Raw genomic sequence first — 23,116 nt, 5'->3', positions numbered from 1 at the left:
CCAGCTTGTGCTGCATCGGACGCCGACAGCGCTGTGGCTGTCACGATCCCCGCAGGCCGCCTCTTGAGGCGCACAGAGCCCTCTGGCTGGACGGAGAGGGTGAAGGTGGTGTCGGCGACGACCACCGTGGCGGCGTCGAGGAGGAGGAGCGCGCCCGCGCCGCCCATCGGCCCTCGGCAGAGGAGCACGAGAGGCTCTCGCCGGGCCCGGAGCCATTCACTCAGCTCCTCGCTCGCAGCGAGGGTGAGGCTTTGCAGCTGGAAGAGCGCAGCCGCGTCGGGCAGGCGGCGGAGGCGACGCAGAGCAGAGGAGGCTCGCATGCAGCCAGCCAGCCTGCAGCTCGGTGGCAGCCCCTTGTTCTTTGCCTCGTACCAGGGGAACGAGCGGCGCTTGTACGCGAGAGGAGGCAGAGGCGGAGGTCCGGCCGATGCAGCAGGCGCCGCATCGAGCACGGCGTGTGCGATCGTGCCGCTGTACCCAAACGAGCTCACGCCGCCCCTCCCGCCCGCCGCGGCATCCAGCCCTCGCGCCAGCTGCGTCGGCAGAGCGCACGCCACGCCCTCCACCGCAGAGCCCACGTGCGGGTTGATGCGCCGCAGCTGCGCGTTGGGCGGCGCCCGCGCCTCGAGCAGCCCCGCCGCCAGCCGTAGCAGCCCCGCCAGCCCCGCCGCCGGCTCGGCGTGGCCGCAGTTCGCCTTGAGGCTGCCCACGCAGAGCGGCGGCGACGGCGCGCGCGCAGCCAGCACCGCCGCCGCCAGCGAGCGCACCTCGATCGGGTCGCCGAGCGGCGTGCCTGTGCCGTGCGCCTCGTAGGCCGAGAGGGCGGCGGGCTCGACGCCTCCGTCGGCGAGGGCGGCCCGCAGCAGCGCCTGCTGCGCCTGCCCGTTGGGCGCGGTGAGGCTCGCGCTCTTGCCGTCCTGCCGCACGCAGCTGCCGAGGAGGAGGGAGAGCCCCGAGCCGCTGCTCTCTTCGCCCATCGCAAGCACCGCCGCGCAGCACGCCTCGCCTCGAGCATACCCGTCCGCCGCAGCGTCAAAGGTGTGGCAGCGGCCGGTCGGCGACGTCATGCCGGCAACCGCAAACGAGAAGCCGACGCCGGGCAGCAGCATCAGGTTCACGCCGACCGAGAGGGCGGGGGAGCACTCGTCCAGCTGCAGGGCTCGCAGCGCGGCGTGGTTCGCGACCAGCGCCGCCGAGCAGGCGGTGTCGTACGAGACGCACGGGCCCTGCAGCCCGAGCACAAACGAGAGGCGGCCTGCCGCGATCGACATCGACCCGCCGGTGGCGGCGTACACGCTCCTGCCGATGGGAGACTGCGCCGCGACGCTCTGCCAGTCGTTGGCGGCGATGCCGAGAAAGACGCCCGCCAGGCTGCCGCCCAGCGCCGCCTTGTCCATGCCCGCGCCGTGCAAGGCCTCGTAGCCTCGCTCCAGGAGCAGCCGCTGCTGCGGGTCGACGGCGGCCGCCTCGGCGGGCGAGACGCCGAAGCGAGCATTGTCGAAGAGGTCGGCGCCGCTCAGGAAGCCGCCATAACGAGTACGTTGCTCGACGCCACTTGCATCTGGTCGGACCAAGCCGACATGCCAGCGCGAGCGGGGGACCTCTGTGACCGCGTTCGACGAGGTCTCCGTCAGGCTTACGATAAGTGAGCGTGAGGAGGCACGAGGAACGTTCACGCTTAGGCTTGCCAAAACAACTGCGCCCATCCCGCGCTCGCCCATAAAGCCACCCGGCTGTGCCACCTGTCGAGCTATTGCAACCTCAGGAACGCTTGGAAGAAGGACAACGAATCTCCCAATGTTGTCTCCCATCCTCAGCGCCGAGAAGGCGTCTACAAGGTCCCGCTCGGAGCAGTCAAAGAGTGTAAGCGGAAGTGGACTGACCAAGCCCCGTCCGAGCGCGGACGCCAGGCTTTCAAGTTTCGCCGCCCACCAGGCCTTCGGCATGTAGTCAGCAGCCACCAGCTGGAAGCGGCCTGCTGGGCCCGCAGCATCCATTCGCATTTGACTCCACACCTTGTTTTTGCCGATCTCTAAGAAGCGAGCACCCTCTTTGAGTAGCGCCAAGGAGGTGGGGGTGAAATCCCCAGCTAGTGAGGCAGCCAAAACTGCATCGAGTCGTCCAGCGGTAGTGAGCAAATTGCCACCATGGGCAAACGCTTTCGGATCGCGGGAGCTCGCCCTGGCACGCACTCCGAGTCGTTGCAGGAAGAGGTGCTTTTTGGGCTGGCCAGCAGAGGCAAGGATACCGATTCCTGCGAGCCGGGCAAACCCGACCGCGACTTGTCCCGTCCCGCCCGATGCCGAATGCACCAGTAGGGAACCACCGTGCCGGCCACACCCGAGCTCCGTCATCACAAGAGAGACGGTGGGCCACAAGATTGGCAGCGTGCACGCTTCCTCAAACCCTACCACTCGCGGCATTTGAACTTGGAGATGCGCGTCGCAGCGCACCCAGCTGCGAAGGCAGCCAAGTCCAATGCCAAAGCAAGGCATACCGTGGGAAAGGTGACGCACGTCGGAGCCTGCCGCACGTACTATTCCAGCACATTCCAAGCCTAACGGCCGGACCTGTCCAGTCGGGTCCTGGCCCAGGATATTGACAACGTCACGGAAGTTCAATCCGGTCGCCTTGGTGACTACCTCGATCTCGTTGGCATCCACGTTCGCGAGCGTGGGGGCTTGCGAGCGAAGGGCAACACCGCGGACGCTACCAGCCTGCCGCACGTACACCTCTACAGGGGAGACAGCCATCTCTTTGACTGTTGCCTGCTTGCTACCAGAGGCGAGGGAGGCGAGGAGCTGCAGCAGCGCGGCGGAGCCGTCTCCAAGCTGCGGCCCTGCAGCCATCGGGGCCGCCCTCGCCGACAAGTGCGCCTCGAGCTGCCGCAGCGTCGGGAAGTCGAAGACAAGCGTCTCGGGCAGGGACGCGTCGCCAAGCTCCGACGCCAGCCGCGTGCGGAGCTCGACGGCGCCGAGCGAGTCGAGGCCCGCCTCCATCAGCGGCGCGTCGGCGTCCACCTCGCCGCCCGCCACCTCGCTCGCCACCGACGCCACCACAGCCGCCACGTCGACCGAGGGAGCGGCGGTGGCGGCAGGGCCCTGGCTGCCGCCGCCGGCGAGGGAGGCGAGGAGCTGCAGCAGCGCGGCAGAGCCGTCTCCAAGCTGCGGCCCTGCAGCCGCCGGGGCCGCCCTCGCCGACAGGTGCGCCTCGAGCTGCCGCAGCGTCGGGAAGTCGAAGACAAGCGTCTCGGGCAGGGACGCGTCGCCAAGCTCCGACGCCAGCCGCGTGCGGAGCTCGACGGCGCCGAGCGAGTCGAGGCCCGCCTCCATCAGCGGCGCGTCGGCGTCCACCTCGCCGCCCGCCACCTCGCTCGCCACCGACGCCACCACAGCCGCCACGTCGACCGAGGGAGCGGCGGTGGCGGCAGGGCCCTGGCTGCCGCCGCCGGCGAGGGAGGCGAGGAGCTGCAGCAGCGCGGCAGAGCCGTCTCCAAGCTGCGGCCCTGCAGCCGCCGGGGCCGCCCTCGCCGACAGGTGCGCCTCGAGCTGCCGCAGCGTCGGGAAGTCGAAGACCAGCGTCTCGGGTAGGGAGGCGTCGCCGAGCTCCGACGCCAGCCGCGTGCGGAGCTCGACGGCGCCGAGCGAGTCGAGGCCCGCCTCCATCAGCGGCGCGTCGGCGTCCACCTCGCCGCCCGCCACCTCGCTCGCCACCGACGCCACCACAGCCGCCACGTCGACCGAGGGGGCGGCGGTGGCGGCAGGGCGCTGGCTGCCGCCGCCGGCGAGGGAGGCGAGGAGCTGCAGCAGCGCAGGTGATGAGGGCGATGCAGCTTGCACGACGCTCTCTGTCCCCTCAGCAGTTATCACGTCGGGCGCCCTCAGCGGCACCTCGTCAAACGGCACGTACTCGTACTCCCGCCGCCCCAGCACGCCCACCGCCTTGAGGCGGTAGCTGCGCGCCGGCGACACGCCCCGCACGCGAGGCGTCCAGTCGAAGCGGCCGTACGTCGCCGAGAAGCGGTCGCACACCGCCACAAAGTCGGACGGAGGCAGCACCTCCCGCGCGTCGAGCATGCCCAACAGCGCAGCCGCGTCGACACGCGCCTCGCCGCGCACGTGCAGGGCGTACATCGTCGACGCGGCGCCCGAGCCGTACGAGAAGACGCCGATGCGAGAGCCGACCGGCGGGGACGCGTGCAGCAGGAGCGAGGCGAGGTTGACGTAGGTGGCGGCGGTGTGCATCGGCCCGATGCGCGAGGCGAGGCGGAGCGACGGAGCCACCAGCCGCTCGAACATCGCCTCCACCTCCTCCTCGCCGACAGAGCCCTCGCCGTGCGCCGCGGCGACGGCGCTCTCAAAGGCGTGCCGCACAAACTTGGGCCCGCTGCCGAGGTGGAAGACGAGGAAGTCGTGCGCGTCGACAAAGGTGCCGCCGCCCCGCGCCTCGACCTCGCGCTGGCAGGCGGCGAGGCACGAGAAGTACACCTCCATCGAGCCGGGGCCGTCGACGATCGGGCCCATCGTCGGCCAGCCCACCGGCTTGTAGAAGTCCCACTCGTGCACGATGTGGCTCACGCGGCCGGCCTCGAGCGCGAGGGGCGCGTCCGGTCCGACCAGCATCGCCACGCACGCCGCGCCGTTCATGAAGGGGTACTGTTTGGGCGCGTCGCTCACGTCGGTGCACACGGCGATCGCCCACCGCCCGTCCCACGCCGAGCTCTCCACCCAGTTGGCGCACGCGAGCAGCGCCGCCGTGCCGCCGTAGCAGGCGTGGTAGCAGTCGATGCCCTCCACGTTGGCGCAGCCGTGCGGCGCAAAGAGCGCCATCAGGTGGCTCTTCACGCTCTTCGACCGGTCGAGCAGCGACTCGGTCCCCACCTGCAGCATGCCCACGTCCTCGTACCGCAAGCCCTGCGCCTCGACCAGCCGCCGCACCGCCGTGAGCGCCATCGACACGACGTCCTCGTCCTCGTCGCACGCGGCCCACTCGGCCATCCGCAGCCCGACCGTGTACTTGCCCGGCACGCCGTGCGCGGTCTCGAGCTCGGCCGCAGAGACGGCGTGGCGAGGCACGTACACCTCAAGCGCGTGCAGGCCGGCGCGGCGGGAGGTGGTCTCAGAGGGAGGGTGCGGGCTCGGTAGGAGGGCAGGTGCTGGTGCTGGCGGCGGAGAGGATAGCTTCCGGCGGGCGGCTGCGCCGGCCAGCAAGCGCTCGCTTGGCGGCTGGAGGGATCGGAGATGGAGCCCCTCCTGCTTAGCGGCAGGCAAGGCCTTTGGACTGCTCAGCCCCTCGAGAAGCAGCGCCTCGTTGCTGCGCCTGGCCTCTTGCGCCGCCTCGTCAGCTGCTGGGCCACAGGTGAGCCGCAGCACGTGCCGCACGCCGACCGCCGAGTGCTGCACGAGCCAATGCGCAAACTGCAGCGCTCGCTCACCAGCGCCCTCGACCCGCTCGCTCGCAACGCCCAGCTCCAGAGCTCGAGCCGAGCTCACGGCCCCTTCTTGCAGAAGGCACTTTGCGTCGTCGGCTTGGAGCAAGTGGAAGGCCGCCGCTCGAGTGCACTCACTCTCGCCGTCGAAGGAAAACGCCGACCCTGCCTCCACGATGCGATAGTGCGCCCCGAGGCATGCATGCAGCAGCAGACCCTCAACCTGCCCTCGCACGCAGCAGACGACGACGACGCCCGCCTCGCTGAGCCTGCTCATCGCGGCGTCGAGGCGGTGGCACGCCTCGCGAGACAGGCTGTCCGACGGCCCACCCTGCCCCTCCGCGGAGAGGACGAGCACTCGCAAAGTCGGCGAGAGCTTGTCCAGAACCAGGAGCGCATCGCGCCACAGGCCCTCGACAGACACGGCAGTCACCTCGAGCAGCGCCACCCGCGAGTCCGCGTCCGCCTCAATCGTCACCTCGGGGGCTGGCAAGGGCGATGGCGCGCGCAGCCTTGGCGCTGACGAGAGGAAGTGACACTCCAGCCGCGCCACCTCGGCATCGAGCTCCTCCCAGCTCCCCACAAAGTCGACCAGCCCGAGCCGCTGCGCGGTGGCGGCGTCGATGGCGTCGCCCGTGCAGAAGAGCCTCTCGCACGCCGCGGGGCTCAGCCGCCGCCTCGCCGCGACGCTGACCACGCCGGGCAAGGCGCCGCGCCGGATCTCGGGGAAGCCAAAGGTGGCGTCCGAGTGCGCGAGCACCGCCGTGCCGAGGCAGGGAAAGAGCATTCCTCCTCCGCGAGTGGCGCCGTGGCAAACCACCACCTTTGGCATCGGCGCGTCGCGAAGCCGCTCGAGCAGCTGGCCAAAGGCGGGCAAGCCGTCGAGAAAGCTGCCGCTCTCGAGGTTGGCTGGCGACGGGTCGCCGCCGAGGCAGAAGTGCTCAGCGCCCTCCACGCCGCGGAAGACGAGGAGCGCGTTGTCTGGCCAGTCTAGCTCCAGGCCGCCAAGAGAAGCGGGAACGAAAACGGTGTGGACAGAGTACTCGGGCGAGGTGGCGATGGTGGGTGGCTCGAGAAGGAACGGCATCAGATCGAGCGGCGGTACAGCGTAGGAGTCGGTAACAGGGGCCTTTGTGTAGCTACCACCGTTGGCGTATAGGCATTCGGCGTGGCCGACAGCCTCTGCGGCCCGGTGCGCCACGTCGGCTGCGACTCGAGACTGCAAGAGGGCCTGCGCGGCATCTCCTCGAACTATCTCACACGCGACGTCGAAGGCGCGGCGCTGCGTAGCCGCGACTCCCTCGGTACACACCTCATTTGCGAGCCGCGCCTCGTGTGCCGCGGCGGCGTCGAGCGTGTCGTTGGTGAGGTAGATGGAGAGCGCCCGTGCTCGCCCCACCGCGTTTGGAAGGGTCTGAGACAGCATGCCGAGAACACAGACGCCGCGCACGAGGTTGCCATGCTCGAACGTGGCCTTCGAGTCGGCCACAATGTAGTCAGCGTGCAGGCAGGCAGCGACGCCGCCGCCAATCAGCTTGCCGTGCACCGCGGCAACCAATGGCACGTCGAGCTTGTACAGCGCGCCAAAGCCGTCGTACAATGTTCGGCACCCGAGCGCAACAGCAGCAAGTGGCGCGGCCGCCTTCTCCCTTTGAAAGGGGTTGCCGCCGACCGAGAAGTGCGGGCCCGCGCCCTGGAGCAGAACCGCCTTGATGAGCGGGTCACGGCCGATGCTCGCCGCCGCCTCCGCCACGTCCTCGGCGAGCTCCGCCGAGAAGCTGTTCATGCGCGACGGGTCGTTCAGCTCCACCACCGCCACCTTCGACTCGCCATCGACGTAGAGCCGCACGAGCCGCTTGCCGATGGAGCGTGGCGGGCTGGGAAGGAGCGAGCCCATCGCAACGAGTGCGGCGTCGACACTCGGCGCAGGCAGGAGCGAGCGGCAGGTCTTCAAGAGCGGAGCAGGGAGAGAGGAGAGGCGCTGCACGAGGCGGCGAGACTCGGCGGCCGCAGTGGCGGGCGAGAGAGCCGAGTCCACCAGGCCAGCTTGTGCTGCATCGGACGCCGACAGCGTTGTGGCTGTCACGATCCCCTCAGGCCGCCTGTGGAGGCGCACAGAGCACTCTGGCTGCACGGAGAGGGTGAAGGTGGTGTCGGCGACGACCACCGTGGCGGCGTCGAGGAGGAGGAGCGCGCCCGCGCCGCCCACCAGCCCTCGGCAGAGGAGCACGAGAGGCTCTCGCCGGGCCCGGAGCCATTCACTCAGCTCCTCGCTCGCAGTGAGGGTGATACTTTGCAGCTGGACGAGCGCAGCCGCGTCGGGCAGGCGGCGGAGGCGACGCAGAGCAGAGGAGGCTCGCATGCCGCCAGCCAGTCTGCAGCTCGGTGGCAGCCCCTTGTCCTTTGCCTCGTACCAGGGGAACGAGCGGCGCTTGTACACGAGAGGAGGCAGAGGCGGAGGCTCGGCCGATGCAGCAGGCGCCGCCTCGAGCACGGCGTGTGCGATCGTGCCGCTGTATCCAAACGAGCTCACGCCGCCCCTCCCGCCCGCCGCGGCATCCAGCCCTCGCGCCAGTTGCGTCGGCAGTGCGCACGCCACGCCCTCCACCGCAGAGCCGACGTGCGGGTTGATGCGCCGCAGCTGCGCGTTGGGCGCGGCCTGCGCCTCGAGCAGCCCCGCCGCCAGCCGTAGCAGCCCCGCCAGCCCCGCCGCAGACTCGGCGTGGCCGCAGGTCGCCTTGAGGCTGCCCACGCAGAGCGGCGGCGACGGCGCGCGCGCAGCCAGCACCGCCGCCGCCAGCGAGCGCACCTCGATCGGGTCGCCGAGCGGCGTGCCGGTGCCGTGCGCCTCGTGGCACGAGAGGGCGGCGGGCTCGACGCCTCCGTCGGCGAGGGCGGCCCGCAGCAGCGCCTGCTGCGCCTGCCCGTTGGGCGCGGTGAGGCTCGCGCTCTTGCCGTCCTGCCGCACGCAGCTGCCACGCAAGACCAGTCCAACGCCCCGAACAGAAGCTGGCCCGCGCTCGCTAGGTGTGGCCAAGACTGCAACCGTGCACCCCTCACCTCGCGCAAAGCCGTCGGCGCGGCTGTCAAAGGTGTGGGAGCGGCCGGTCGGCGACGTCATGCCGGCAACCGCAAAGGCGAGGCCGACAACGGGTAGCAGCATCGCATTGACGCCCGCGGCGAGGTGCTGCTCGCACTCTTCATGCTGGAGCGCGCGCAGTGCGGAGTGGCAACCGACTAGGGAGGCCGAGCAAGCCGTATCAAAAGCCGCACAGGGCCCTTGCAGGCCGAGCACGAAGGACAGGCGGCCACTCGCGATAGAGAGGCTCAAGCTGGTGGCCGTGTAGACGCTGCGCTGCAGCGGGCCAGCTGCCAGCACCTGGCTGAACTCCGTGTTGTAAATGCCCACCGCAACTCCGGCCCCGCTTCCCATCAACGAGGCCCTCTCGAAGCCCGAGGCGTGCAGCGCGGCATAGCCGTGCTCGAGCAGCAGCCGCTGCTGCGGGTCCATTGCTGCCGCCTCCGCCGGAGAGACGTTGAATCGAGCGTTGTCAAAGAGCTCAGCGCCCTGCATGAAGCCGCCGTGGCGAGCTCGCCCAACCTCAGCACCGTATCCGGGAGGAGAGTGATCGACGTCCCAGCGCGTGGCTGGCACCTCATTGACCAGATCGCAACCAGTCACTGACGTGGCCACCAGCGCCTCCAAAGAAGCGATGCCGCCCGCAAGAGCACAGCACGTTCCTGTTACAGTGATCTGCTGGAGTGGCAGCTGATTCTGATTCGAGTGAGATGCGCCAGAGGCCTGTCCAATCAGCATAGCGAGCAGGGCTGCGCCATCAGGGTATTGAGTAGCTGCGGTCGGCGTCACCCTCACCGACAGGTGCGCCTCGAGCTGCCGCAGCGTCGGGAAGTCGAAGACCAGCGTCTCGGGCAGGGAGGCGTCGCCAAGCTCCGACGCCAGCCGCGTGCGGAGCTCGACGGCGCCGAGCGAGTCGAGCCCCGCCTCCATCAGCGGCGCGTCGGCGTCCACCTCGCCGCCCGCCACCTCGCTCGCCACCGACGCCACCACAGCCGCCACGTCGACCGAGGGGGCGGCGGTGGCGGCAGGGCCCTGGCTGCCGCCGCCGGCGAGGGAGGCGAGGAGCTGCTGCAGCACGGCAGAGCCGTCTCCAAGCTGCGGCCCTGCAGCCACCGGGGCCACCCTCGCCGACAGGTGCGCCTCGAGCTGCCGCAGCGTCGGGAAGTCGAAGACCAGCGTCTCGGGCAGGGCGGCGTCGCCGAGCTCCGACGCCAGCCGCGTGCGGAGCTCGACGGCGCCGAGCGAGTCGAGGCCCGCCTCCATCAGCGGCGCGTCGGCGTCCACCTCGCCGCCCGCCACCTCGCTCGCCACCGATGCCACCACAGCCGCCACGTCGACCGAGGGAGCGGCGGTGGCGGCAGGGCCCTGGCTGCCGCCGCCGGCGAGGGAGGCGAGGAGCTGCAACAGCGCAGGTGATGAGGCCGACGCAGCTTGCACGACGCTCTCTGTCGCCTTAGCAGCAGCCACGTCGGGTGCCCTCAGCTGCACCTCGTCAAACGGCACGTACTCGTACTCCCGCCGCCCCAGCACGCCCACCGCCTTGAGGCGGTAGCTGCGCGCCGGCGACACGCCCCGCACGCGAGGCGTCCAGTCGAAGCGGCCGTACGTCGCCGAGAAGCGGTCGCACACCGCCACAAAGTCGGACGGAGGCAGCACCTCCCGCGAGTCGAGCATGCCTACCAGCGCCGCCGCGTCCACACGCGCCTCGCCGCGCACGCGCAGGGCGTACATCGTCGACGCGGCGCCCGAGCCGAACGAGAAGACGCCGATGCGAGAGCCGACCGGCGGGGACGCGTGCAGCAGGAGCGAGACGAGGTTGACGTAGGTGGCGGCGGTGTGCATCGGGCCGATGCGCGAGGCGAGGCGGAGCGACGGAGCCACCAGCCGCTCGAACATCGCCTCCACCTCCTCCTCGCCGACAGAGCCCTCGCCGTGCGCCGCGGCGACGGCGCTCTCAAAGGCGTGCCGCACAAACTTGGGCCCGCCGCCGAGGTGGAAGACGAGGAAGTCGTGCGCGTCGACAAAGGTGCCGCCGCCCCGCGCCTCGACCTCGCGCTGGCAGGCGGCGAGGCACGAGAAGTACACCTCCATCGAGCCGGGGCCGTCGATGATCGGGCCCATCGTCGGCCAGCCCACCGGCTTGTAGAAGTCCCACTCGTGCACGATGTGGCTCACGCGGCCGGCCTCGAGCGCGAGGGGCGCGTCCGGTCCGACCAGCATCGCCACGCACGCCGCGCCGTTCATGAAGGGGTACTGCTTGGGCGCGTCGCTCACGTCGGTGCACACGGCGATCGCCCACCGCCCGTCCCACGCCGAGCTCTCCACCCAGTTGGCGCACGCGAGCAGCGCCGCCGTGCCGCCGTAGCAGGCGTGGTAGCAGTCGATGCCCTCCACGTTGGCGCAGCCGTGCGGCGCAAAGAGCGCCATCAGGTGGCTCTTCACGCTCTTCGACCGGTCGAGCAGCGACTCGGTCCCCACCTGCAGCATGCCCACGTCCTCGTACCGCAAGCCCTGCGCCTCGACCAGCCGCCGCACCGCCGTGAGCGCCATCGACACGACGTCCTCGTCCTCGTCGCACGCGGCCCACTCGGCCATCCGCAGCCCGACCGTGTACTTGCCCGGCACGCCGTGCGCGGTCTCGAGCTCGGCCGCAGAGACGGCGTGGCGAGGCACGTACACCTCGAGCGCGTGCAGGCCGGCGTGGCGGGAGGTGGTCTCAGAGGGAGGGTGTGGGCTCGGTAGGAGGGCGGGTGCTGCTGCTGGCGGCGGAGAGGGCAGCTTCCGGCGGGCGGCTGCCGCGGCCAGCAGGCGCTCGCTTGGCGGCTGGAGGGATCGGAGATGGAGCCCCTCCCGCTTCGCGGCGGGCAAAGCCCGGGGCGGACTGCTCAGCCCTTCAAGAAGCAGCGCCTCGTTGCTGCGCCTGGCCTCTTGCGCCGCCTCGTCAGCTGCCGGGCGACAGGTGAGCCGCAGCATGTGCCGCACGCCTACCGCCGGGTGCTGCACGAGCCAATGCGCAAACTGCAGCGCTCGCTCACCAGCGCCCTCGACCCGCTCGCTCGCAAGGCCCAGCTCTAGAGCTCGAGCCGAGCTCACGGCCCCTTCTTGCAGAAGGCACTTTGCGTCGTCGGCTTGGAGCAATCGGAAGGCCGCCGCTCGAGTGCACTCACTCTCGCCGTCGAAGGAAAACGCAGCCCCTACCTCCACGATGCGATAGTGCGCCCCGAGGCATGCATGCAGCAGCAGGCCCGCAGCCTGCCCTCGCACGCAGCAGAGGACGACGACGCCCGCCTCGCTGAGCCTGCTCATCGCGGCGTCGAGGCGGTGGCACGCCTCGCGAGACAGGCTGTCCGACGGTCCACCCTGCCCCTCCGCGGAGAGGACGAGCACTCGCAAAGTCGGCGAGAGCTTGTCCAGAACCAGGAGCGCATCGCGCCACAGGCCTCCGACCGACGCGGCAGTCACCTCGAGCAGCGCCACCCGCGAGTCCGCGTCCGCCTCAATCGTCACCTCGGGGGCTGGCAAGGGCGATGGCGCGCGCAGCCTCGGCGCTGACGAGAGGAAGTGGCGCTCCAGCCGCGCCACCTCGGCATCGAGCTCCTCCCAGCTCCCCACAAAGTCGACCAGCCCGAGCCGCTGCGCGGTGGCGGCGTCGATGGCGTCGCCCGTGCAGAAGAGCCACTCGCACGCCGCGGGGCTCAGCCGCCGCCTCGCCGCGACGCTGACCACGCCGGGCAAGGCGCCGCGACGGATCTCGGGGAAGCCGAAGGTGGCGTCCGAGTGCGCGAGCACCGCCGTGCCGAGGCAGGGGAAGAGCATTCCTCCTCCGCGAGTGGCGCCGTGGCAAACCACCACCTTTGGCATCGGCGCGTCGCGAAGCCGCTCGAGCAGCTGGCCAAAGGCGGGCAAGCCGTCGAGAAAGCTGCCGCTCTCGAGGTTGGCTTGCGACGGGTCGCCGCCGAGGCAGAAGTGCTCAGACCCCTCCACGCCGCGGAAGACGAGGAGCGCGTTGTCTGGCCAGTCTAGCTCCAGGTCGCCAAGAGAAGCGGGAACGAAAGCGGTGTGGACGGTGTACTCGGGCGAGGTGGCGATGGTGGGTGGCTCGAGAAGTAAGGGCGTCAGATCGAGCGGCGGTACGGCGTAGGAGTCGGTGACAGGGGCCGTCGAGTAGCCACCGCCGTTGGCCGATCGGCATTCGGCGTGGCCGACAGCCTCTGCGGCCCGGTGCGCCACGTCGGCTGCGACTCGAGACTGCAAGAGGGCCTGCGCGGCATCGTCTCGCGCTATCTCACACGCGACGTCGAAGGCGCGGCGCTGCGTAGCCTCGACTCCCTCGGTACACACCTCGTCTGCGAGCCGCGCCTCGTGTGCTGCGGCGGCGTCGAGCGTGTCGTTGGTAAGGTAGATGGAGAGCGCCCGTGCTCGCCCCACCGCGTTTGGAAGGGTCTGAGACAGCATGCCGAGAGGGCAGACGCCGCGCACGAGGTTGCCGTGCTCGAACGTGGCCTTCGAGTCGGCCACAATGTAGTCAGCGTGCAGGCAGGCAGCGATGCCGCCGCCAATCAGCTTGCCGTGTACCGCAGCGATCAATGGCACGCCGAGCTTGTACAGTGCGCCAAAGCCGTCAAACGCCGCCTGGCACCCGAGCGCAGCAGCAGCGAGTGGCGCGGCCGCCTTCTCCCGTTGAAAGGGGTTGCCGCCGACCGAGAAGTGCGGGCCCGCGCCCTGGAGCACAACCGCCTTGACGAGCGGGCCACGGCCGATGCTCGCCGCCGCCTCCGCCACGTCCTCGGCGAGCTCCGCCGAGAAGCTGTTCATGCGCGACGGGTCGTTCAGCTCCACCACCGCCACCTTCGACTCGCCATCGACGTAGAGCCGCACGAGCCGCTTGCCGATGGAGCGTGGCGGGCTGGGAAGGAGCGAGCCCATCGCAACGAGTGCGGCGTCGACACTCGGCGCAGGCAGGAGCGAGCGGCAGGTCTTCAAGAGCGGAGCAGGGAGAGAGGAGAGGCGCTGCACGAGGCGGCGAGACTCGGCGGCCGCAGTGGCGGGCGAGAGAGCCGAGTCCACCAGGCCAGCTTGTGCTGCATCGGACGCCGACAGCGTTGTGGCTGTCACGATCCCCTCAGGCCGCCTGTGGAGGCGCACAGAGCACTCTGGCTGCACGGAGAGAGTGAAGGTGGTGTCGGCGACGACCACCGTGGCGGCGTCGAGGAGGAGGAGCGCGCCCGCGCCGCCCACCGGCCCTCGGCAGAGGAGCACGAGAGGCTCTCGCCGGGCCCGGAGCCATTCACTCAGCTCTTCGCTCGCGTCGAGGGTGAGGCTCTGCAGCTGGACGAGCGCAGCCGCGTCGGGCAGGCGGCGGAGGCGACGCAGAGCAGAGGGGGCTCGCATGCAGCCAGCCAGCCTGCAGCTCGGTGGCAGCCCCTTGTCCTTTGCCTCGTACCAGGGGAACGAGCGGCGCTTGTACGCGAGAGGAGGCGGAGGCGGAGGTCCGGCCGATGCATCAGGCGCCGCCTCGAGCACAGCGTGGGCAATCGTACCGCTGTACCCAAACGAGCTCACGCCGCCCCTCCCGCCCGCCGCGGCATCCAGCCCCCGCGCCAGCTGCGTCGGCAGTGCGCACGCCACGCCCTCCACCGCAGAGCCGACGTGCGGGTTGATGCGCCGCAGCTGCGCGTTCGGCGGCGCCCGCGCCTCGAGCAGCCCCGCCGCCAGCCGTAGCAGCCCCGCCAGCCCCGCCGCCGGCTCGGCGTGGCCGCAGTTCGCCTTGAGGCTGCCCACGCAGAGTGGCGGCGACGGCGCGCGCGCAGCCAGCACCGCCGCCGCGAGCGAGCGCACCTCGATCGGGTCGCCGAGCGGTGTGCCGGTGCCGTGCGCCTCGTAGCACGAGAGGGCGGCGGGCTCGACGCCTCCGTCGGCGAGGGCGGCCCGCAGCAGCGCCTGCTGCGCCTGCCCGTTGGGCGCGGTGAGGCTCGCGCTCTTGCCGTCCTGCCGCACGCAGCTGCCGAGGAGGGAGAGCGCCGAGCCGCTGCTCTCTTCGCCCATCGCAAGCACCGCCGCGCAGCACGCCTCGCCGCGAACGTACCCGTCCGCCGCAGCGTCAAAGGTGTGGCAGCGGCCGGTCGGCGACGTCATGCCGGCAACCGCAAACGAGAAGCCGACACCGGGCAGCAGCATCAGGTTCACGCCGACCGAGAGGGCGGGGGAGCACTCGTCCAGCTGCAGGGCTCGCAGCGCGGCGTGGCTGGCGACCAGCGCCGCCGAGCAGGCGGTGTCGTACGAGACGCACGGGCCCTGCAGCCCGAGCACAAACGAGAGGCGGCCCGACGCGACCGACGTCGCCCCGCCGGTGGCGGCGTACACGCTCTTGCCGGCTGCAGACTGCGCCGCGACGCTCTGCCAGTCGTTGGCGGTGATGCCGAGAAAGACGCCCACCAGGCTGCCGCCCAGCGCCACCTTGTCCATGCCTGCGCCGTGCAAGGCCTCGTAGCCTCGCTCGAGGAGCAGCCGCTGCTGCGGGTCGACGGCGGCCGCCTCGGCGGGCGAGACGCCGAAGCGAGCATTGTCGAAGAGGTCGGCGCCGCTCAGGAAGCCGCCGTGCCGCACTCGCCGGCCGACGACCTGGTCCGCGCCAGCCAAAGCAGCCTCCACCGACCACCGCTCCGGCGGCACCTCGGCAATGCCGTCGCTGCTCGCAGCGGCCAGGTGGCGCAGCTGCGCCAGCGTCGCGATGCCGCTCGGCAGGCTGGCGGCGAGACTGAGCGCCCAAGCCTGGCCACTGCTGTGGATGGCCGCTTGAGCCGCTGGGCCGTCTGCAGTGCCTCCTTCGGCCGCGTCCTCCGCCTGCTCCTTCAAGTAGCCCGCCAGCTGGCGCGCTGTCGGGTAGTCGAAGACGAGCGTCGACGGCAGCGCCGCGCCCGACATCGACCGCAGCTGGTTGCCGAGCTCGACCGCGCCGAGCGAGTCGAGCCCCGACTCCATCAGCGGCGCGTCGGCGTCCGCCTCTGCACCCGCCGTCGCCTTGACCGCTTGCAGGATCGCCTCGAGCGGCACCGCCCTCGCCTCGCCTTGCGCATCACGAGAGGCGGCAGCCGCAGCCGCGCCAGCCACCCTCCGGCCCGCGTAGCTGACGAGCAGCGTCCGGCCCGCGTAGCTGACGAGCAGCGGCGGCACCTCTGGCATCGCGCCGAGGAACCGGCCCCACTCTACCACCACCAGGCTCATCACGCCAGACACGGCAGGCTGCAGGGTGGCCTGGAGGGCGAGCGCGCCCTGCTCCAAGCCAATCAAACCCATGCCCGACGCCTGCAGCCGCGCGCTGATCGACGCCTCGGCCGCCATGCCTACCTCCGCCCACGGGCCCCACTGCACCGACGTCGCGTTCATGGCGCGAACGCGCCGGCAGGCGCCGAGCGCGTCGAGCATGCCGTTGGCGGCGGCGTAGTTGGACTGGCCGCCCCCGCCCAGCAGCGCCATCACCGACGAGAAGAGCACGCACGCGTCGAGCGGCGAGGCGGCGCTCGCTCGCTGCAGGCCCCAGCCGCCGACCGCCTTGGGAGCGTACACGCGCTTCACAGCGGCGGCGGTCTGCGAAGCGAGCAGCCCGTCCGACAGCACGCCCGCCGCGTGCCACACGCCCGCCAGCGGGCTGCCCTTGGCCAGGACGGCGCCAACCATGCGAGCCGTGTCCGTCAGCTCGGCCGCGTCGCACTTGACCACGCTGAAGCTGCAGCTGGCGATCTTCTTGAGCTTCTCGCCGTCCGCGGGGGCGACCTTGCCGCCGCGGGCCGCGAGCACCACCGAAGAGGCGCCGCTCTCGCCGAGCCACCTTCCCGTGACCAGGCCGAGGCCGCCCGTGCCGCCAGAGAGCAGATGGGCCCCGCGCGGCGGCGTCGGGGCCGTCTTCGGGATGCGCACCACCACCTTGCCCGTGTTGGTGCCGCTCTGGAGCGTGCGGAAGGCGGCCAGGACGTCCCTCTCGAGGTCGAAGAGCTGCATGGGCAGGCCGTGGAGCACGGAGGCATCCGCACGCGCCGACAGCGTCCGCAGCGTGCCGCACATCCACCACGGCGTCTGGTCGATCGTCGAGTCGAGCGCGATCATCGTGAAGCTGTTGGAGCACGCCGCCTCGTGCCGCTCGTAGCTCCACACCGCCCGCTTGCCGATCTCGCAGAGCGCGCCGTCCTGCCGCAGCAGCGCGAAGGTGCACGCGATGAAGTCCGTAGACAGACTGTTGAGCGAGAAGCGCAGCCGGCGGGAGCCGAGCAGCTTCGACGCGCCGAGCGCGAAGGCGCTGCCGTTGCGCGAGCTGAGCGTGCGGCCGGCGAGGCCCATCTTGTGCAGGTAGAAGTGCTTGTACGGCCGGCCGACGTTCGCCATCGCGCGGTTGCCGATGAAGTAGCAGTACTCTTGCGAGGTCAGGCCGACACCACCAGCGCCGGCGTGCAGAAGCACGTCGTGGCCAGCCGCCGGCCGGGCCGCGAGCAGCGACATGTGCACCGTGCTCCACGTCGTCGGCAGAGTGCACGCCTGATCGAACGAGAGCGAGTCGGTGATGGCCGCCATCAGGCGCGCGTCGGACTTGGACAGAGACGCGAGTGCAGCGATGCCGTGCCCGAGCGCCGCGTCGCCAACCGACAAGTGACCGACGCCGCCCCCAGTGGCAGCGACGTGGGCGGCGCAGTCGCCGCCGGGCGGGCCCGGGTCGCCCGGGTAGGCGCCGAGCACGTTGAGCACGTCCCGGAAGTTGAGGCCGACCGCGCCGACGCGCAGCTTGACCTCACCGTGCGCTGGCCCCGACTCGTCGCCCTCCTGCGGCACCAGCCTCAGGTTGCTTATCGCCCCTCTCGCGTCAAAGTGGAGCCGGATCGGGCCGCCCAGCGAGCCGGCCGCCTCGGTCAGGCGCGGCACGCGCTGGCTCGAGCCGTCAAAGGCCACCTCGGGCTCGGGCGTGCCGTTGTAGCCGAGGCCGAGCTTGCCGGCCAGCTTCGACACCGCCGCCAGCTCGGCCGTGCCCGGCCGGAGCACGTCCAGGTCGATGATCGGCAGGCGCGACGCCGGCGCCTCGGCGCGCGCTGAGCGGGCCAGGCCCAGCAGCCCGGCGTGGCTCGAGGCTCCGGCCGCCGTCGGGTGGGCGGCGAGGGCGCACGAGGTGAGCATCCACACCGGCGCCGATGCCGCGGCCAGCGTGTGCGCTCGGGCGGCGACAAAGGAAGAGGCGAGACCGGCGAGAGCGTCAGAGGCGAGGGCGCCGCCGGCGAGGCTGGTGGCTAGGAGCAGGGAGGAGGGCGGTGGCCTCGAGACTGGTGCGCCGCTTGCAGCTGCGCCGCCGCGCTTCCCAGAAGGCGCCGCGTGCACCACCAGCGCGGCCGGCGCAGCCTCGAACGCCTCAGCACTCCTCTCCCACGAGGTGACGTACAGGTGCGTCGCCCTCGCCGCCGGCGCAGCCCCCAACGACGCCTTGAGCGCACGCGACTCGAAGCCGGCCAGGCGCACGCCCGCCGAGCCGGCGCCGCTGGCGACGACCACCCCGACCGCCCCGACGCCCTCCCGCTCCGCCACCGGCCACGCCGTGCCGCTCGCATCCGCCAGCGCCGCCTCGCCCACAGAGAAGGGCAGCCGCGTCTCGCCCTCCTCAGCCTCGGCGAGCAGCGAGGACAGGTGCAGCGAGCCGTCGAGGTCGGCCGGGTGGACGCGAGTGCCCTCCTTGCGCGAGCGGCGGCACAGCCGGCCGACGGCGGCGCCGGCGGCGCGCGAGACGGCCGCCACCTCGAGCGTGCGGTACCGAGGGCCGTACTCGAGGCCGACCGAGCGGAGAAGCGAGTAGAGCGAGGCGGCGTCGACCGCCTCGCCGCACGAGGCGCGAGCCGCGGCGAGCGAGAGGCCAGGGAGATGGCCCGACGCGGCCGACGCGTCGCCGGCGCAGTGAGCCGTCGACGCCTCGCCGCCTCTCTCGTAGGCCACCTCGAACCGATCCTTGATCACGCCCACCCGCACCCGCGCCTCGCTCAGGCCGCCGTCCAGCACGAGCGGCTGCAGGAAGAAGACGCGCCGCAGCGACGCGCCTCCGCCGCCGCCGGAGAGGGAGACGCACGCCGCGCGAGCCATCTCGAGGTAGGCGGCGGCGGGGAAGACGACGCGGCCCCGCACGACGTGGTCGGCGACGAGGGCGAGGAGGGGCCCGCCGGCCGGCGAGGAGAAGGCGTCGGCCTGCCGCCCGTCGGCGTCCGCCTCTCGCCGCTGGAGGAGCGGGTGGGGCGCCTCGCGCCACGCGAAACGGCGACAAGCGTAGGCGAGCGGCGGCGGGCTGCTCGTGCCGAGAGAGGGCGGCGCCGCCTCGAGCACGGCGTGGGCAATGGTGCCGCTGTACCCAAACGAGCTCACGCCACCGGCGACTCCCGACGTAGTCTGGCTGCCCTGGGTGAGCAGCGCCGCCCCCTGGCCAAGCACATGCGCCGACACGTGCGGGTTTAGCACCCGAAGCTGCCCGTTGGGCGCTCCGGATCGCGCCTTCAGGGCAATAGCTAGCCCAAGCAAGCCCGCCAGCCCCGCAGCTGGCTCGAGGTGTCCGACGCTCGCTTTGAGGGTTCCCACCAAAATGCCGTCGAGCGAGCCGTACCCCTTGCTCGCCGCCTTTAGCTCGATCGGATCGCCCAGCGCCGTCCCGGTGCCGTGCGACTCGTGCAAGCAGAGCCGCTGCCCGCCGGCCAGCTGTGCTGCGGCGCGGCCGAGGAGCGCTGCTTGCGCTGATCCACTAGGAGCGGTGAGGCTCGCGCTCCGCCCGTCCTGCGCAATGGAGGAGAAGGCTACGCGATTGGCAGCGTCGCCGCCCGAGCCAAGGACGAGCGAACCGACGCCTTCCGATCGCACGTACCCGTTGGCTCGCCGGTCAAAGGTGCGGCAGCGGCCGTCTGCAGAGAGCATGCCCGCCCTCGCGTACGCCACAGAGATAGACGGCGTGAGCACCAAATTGACAGCCGTGACGAGCGCGACGTTAGCTCCGTCAAGCGCCTGCTGGCTGAGCACTGCGGCGTGCAGCGCGGACAAGGAGGACGAGCAGGCCGTGTCGATGGTAATGCACGCGCCCTGCAGGCCGAGCGTAAAGGAAAGCCGGCCTGCGGCGACGGCAGTCGAGGCGCCGGTTGCGGCGTACACACTCTGCTTGGGCATCAGCTCCCGAAAGTCGACGTTGCTCGTGGCCAGGTACACCTCGGTCTCGCTGCCTCGTAGGCCCGCGCGCCGCAGGCCGGCTGCGTGCAACGCCGCCTGGCCGCTCTCGAGCAGAATCCGCTGCTGCGGATCGATGCTCGACGCTTCGGAGATGGAGATGCCGAACGCGGCGTTGTCAAAGTACTCGGCGCCTGCGATGAAGCCGCCATGGCGCAAGCAAGCAGCGCGACCCGGAAGCAGCTCATCCGCAAGCGACTCCCATCGAGCGGGCACGGAACCGATCGCGTCAAAGCCTAAAGCGAGCTTTGGCGCGAAGGAGGGGACCCCGTGAGGGGCCGCCGGCAGTCGCGCCCCCCCGCAAGACCAGATGCCAACCACAGCGTACTCGCTCGAGTCGATGGGCGCAACATCGAGAGGCAGATTCGCTGCGCCCGCCGCGATCGACGCACTGCCATCGCTCGACATGCGCGCTGCGATTGCTCGCACGCTCCCCTCCTCGAAGATCAGCGAAGCGTTCACGTCCGAGCTGTCCATTCCGGAGAGGTGGCTCATCCGAGAAAGAGAGCGCACTAGTTGCGGGACCGCCTCCGAGTCCAGGCCCGCGTCCATGAGCGGCACATCAAGCCCCACCGCCTCGACGTTGGCCGCCTCGGCCGCTGCCTTTGCCACAGCATCGCGCAGTCCGAGTCGCTCGTCGTGACCCAAGCCGCCTGGGGAAAAAGGGTGAGTACATGTGAATCATTCGTGTTTGATGGTAGTCGCCCCGCGAGCAAGCGAGGCTCGCCGTGCGGAGACGTCGGTGAGTTGCGAGTCAGAGTCGGTGAGAGGCCGCCAAGCAAGCCGCCGGCGCGGCGCCACCGCAGGGGCGAGGAGGAAGACGAGCCTTGCGTCAAGAAGGCCGGCTTCGAGGAGACCTCGCCGCGCATGCGTTGGTACACCGACTGCACGGTCGTATCGCCCCGCGCGAGGAGCGGTACGAAGCGCAAGGCGGCGACGGCGAACTCGATGGAGGTATGTGCTCCAAAGCGCTCGAGCATGCCCTCTCCCATCTCCAGGACGACGGTGGGGCGACCCGTCTCGGAGCAGCCCTCGAGAAGCGTGCTCAGCGCGTCCTGGTAGAGCACGGGCGCGGTGAAATGCCGCGACCAGTGCATCGGATCGATGGCATTCTCCTCGGCCATCGCATGCCCGGTGACGGTCGACACCCAGAGCACCTCTGGCGACTGCGGCTTCTCCTGCGCGTACAGCTGAACCGCGTAAGCGCCGAGTAGCGCCGCCAGCGGCGCCATGGCCGGAGAGTGGTCAGCGTGAGTCGCGGAGACACGCGTCACTTGAACACCAGGGGCAAGCCCCTGCAGCACCGTCGACAATGCCCCCCACTTACCAGACAGCACGGCTGCGCGAGGGCCGTTGTCGCAAGCGACAACAACGCGGCCGCGCTCGCCAGCCCTGTCGATGGCGCGGTTCGCGTCCGTGGAGGAGGCGCGAACCGCCATCATTGAGCCGCGCGTCGGGTGCTGCTCCATCAGGCGGCCGCGCTCGCAGACCAGCGCTGTCGCGCTTTCGAGTGAGAGCGCGCCGGAGATGACGGCAGAGGCAAATTCGCCCACCGAGTGGCCCAAGGTGGCGTAGAGCTCGTCCTCCTCGCGCAGGTTCGCCTTGCACGACATGGCCAGGGCGACCTCGATGGCGAAGGTTGACGAGAGAGAGTACTGCGGCTGTTGCATCACCGCGGCGTACATGGCCTCATCGCGGGCGCCTGGATAGAGCACCTCCACCAGACGAACCGGGAGCAAATGCGCGGTGTACTCGTCGATCTTCTGCATCGTCTCGCGGAAGACTCGATCATTCTCGTACCTGTGCGTCGTCGCAGAGGCCAAGCCTGAAGTCAACCCGTCAGTGTGGTGTGGGAAGGGGGGGGTGGGGATGGGGGGTGAGCACAGTTGCCGGCCAAGGTTGACGCGTTGTCCACCAAGCGGCGGAAATACGATGACAACTTGACGACCAGCTTGCAGAGATGCCTCAGGATCGATCAGCACGTCCCCATCCATCACCAGCCTCCGTGATAGGGGGTAATGGGGATGGGTGCGAGCCGACCTCCGCCTCCGGCGGACCTACTTCTCCGCGGTGATTACGCAGCGCCCCTGAATAGCAGCCAAAAGGGGGCCGTCAGACACAAGGCGCGCTAGCTCTTTGGAATGCGCTGAACTGCTATGCGGGTGTGACGGGGTCTGAAATGAGAGGGGGTGTAGAGGGTCGGAGAAGACGGACGTTGAGAGACCTGCGGGGCGCGCGACAATGGGCAGGGGCGGGCTCAAGCGAAGGGAGGGCGATGGGTCGGCCAAAGCTGCCACGCATCGGGAATACGGCGTCGTTGGGGGGCGGGGGGGGGCGGAGGCGACGGCGGAGGCGGTGGCGGCGGCGATGGCGGCGGCGGCGGCGAGGGCGATGGCAGCGGCGACGGCGGCGACGGCGGAGGCGAGGTCGGTGGCGGCGAGGCGGGCGGAGGCGGTGGCGACGATAGCGGGGCGATGGCGGCGGCGGCGGAGGGTGCGAGGGTGGGGGCGGCGAGGACGACGGCGAGGGCGGCGGTGGCGACGGCGGCGGCGAGGGCGGCGGCGGTGGAGAGGGCGAGGGCGACGGCGACGGCGACGGCGGCGACGGCGGCGGCGGCGACAGCGGCGGCGGTGACGGCGGTGGCGGCGACGGCGGCGGCGGTGGCGGCGGTGGCGGCGACGGCGACGGCGGCGGCGGCGACGGCGACGGCGGAGGCGACGGCGAGGGTGGGGATGCGGTGGCGGAGGGCGAGTGCGGCGGCCACGGCGGCGGCGGCAAGGGTAGGGTGGCGAGGGCGAGGACGAGGGCGACGCGGAGGGCGGCGGCAGCGACAGCGAGGCGGACGGCGGCGGCGGCGTGGGAGATGCGGACGGTGACGGCGCACAGCTAGAGCGAGGACGGAGGCAGCAGCAGCGGCCTGGGCGGCGGCGACGGTGGCGGCGGCGAGGGCGGAGGCGATGGTGGTGGTGGCGGCAGCAGCGGCGAGAGCGACGGCGAGTGTGGCAGCGGCGGCGACGGCGAGGGTGGTGGCGGCGAGGGCGGTGGCGACGGCAGCGGCAACGAGTTAGGGGACGAGTGTGGCGCCGGCGAGGGTGGCGACGGCGCCGGCGACGGCGGCGGTGGCGACGACGGCGGCGAGGGCGGCGTCGGCCGGGGCGGCGTGAAAGCGGCCGCGAGGGCGGCGGCGGCGGCGACGGCGAGGGCGGAGGCGGTGGCGAGGGCGGGGACGCGGCGGCGGTTGCGGCGACGGCGGCGGCGGCAAGGATGGGGCGGCGGCGGCGGCGGCGAGGGCGACGCAGAGGGCGGCGACGGCGACGCAGAGGGCGGCGACGGCGGCGATGCGGACGGTGACGGCGCGACAGCGAGGACGGACTGAGACGGCG

General features: G+C 71.3%; 2 protein-coding genes across 2 annotated transcripts in view; both read right to left on the bottom strand.

Annotated features, from left to right (window-relative positions):
- Window positions 1-1,678: 1,678 nt before the first annotated feature.
- EMIHUDRAFT_212886 (putative 3-hydroxy-3-methylglutaryl-coenzyme A synthase 2) lies at window positions 1,679-13,898 on the bottom strand (the record flags this gene model as incomplete). The annotated part of the gene is made up of 5 exons (XM_005765516.1): window positions 1,679-1,750; window positions 1,884-2,254; window positions 2,327-2,775; window positions 3,202-7,913; window positions 9,621-13,898. The coding sequence occupies 5 exons, from the start codon at window positions 13,896-13,898 to the stop codon at window positions 1,679-1,681; spliced, it is 9,882 nt and encodes a 3,293-aa protein (XP_005765573.1).
- Window positions 13,899-16,181: 2,283 nt separating this feature from the next.
- Window positions 16,182-23,116, bottom strand: part of EMIHUDRAFT_212885 (hypothetical protein) — a gene marked incomplete at both ends in the record, with an annotated part of 8,693 nt that continues 1,758 nt past the window's right edge. The window contains 5 exons of the mRNA XM_005765515.1: window positions 16,182-17,087; window positions 17,235-18,212; window positions 18,276-18,923; window positions 20,052-20,336; window positions 20,591-21,533. Of these exons, the coding sequence (XP_005765572.1) occupies window positions 16,182-17,087; window positions 17,235-18,212; window positions 18,276-18,923; window positions 20,052-20,336; window positions 20,591-21,533 (3,760 nt within the window). The remainder of the gene's footprint in view (window positions 17,088-17,234; window positions 18,213-18,275; window positions 18,924-20,051; window positions 20,337-20,590; window positions 21,534-23,116) is intronic.

The sequence above is a fragment of the Emiliania huxleyi genome (genome assembly GCF_000372725.1).
Source record: "Emiliania huxleyi CCMP1516 unplaced genomic scaffold EMIHUscaffold_55, whole genome shotgun sequence".
NCBI classification, from domain to species: Eukaryota; Haptophyta; order Isochrysidales; family Noelaerhabdaceae; genus Emiliania; species Emiliania huxleyi.
The sequence above is the reverse complement of the archived record's forward strand: the minus strand, read 5'-3'. Positions and strand labels throughout refer to the sequence as shown.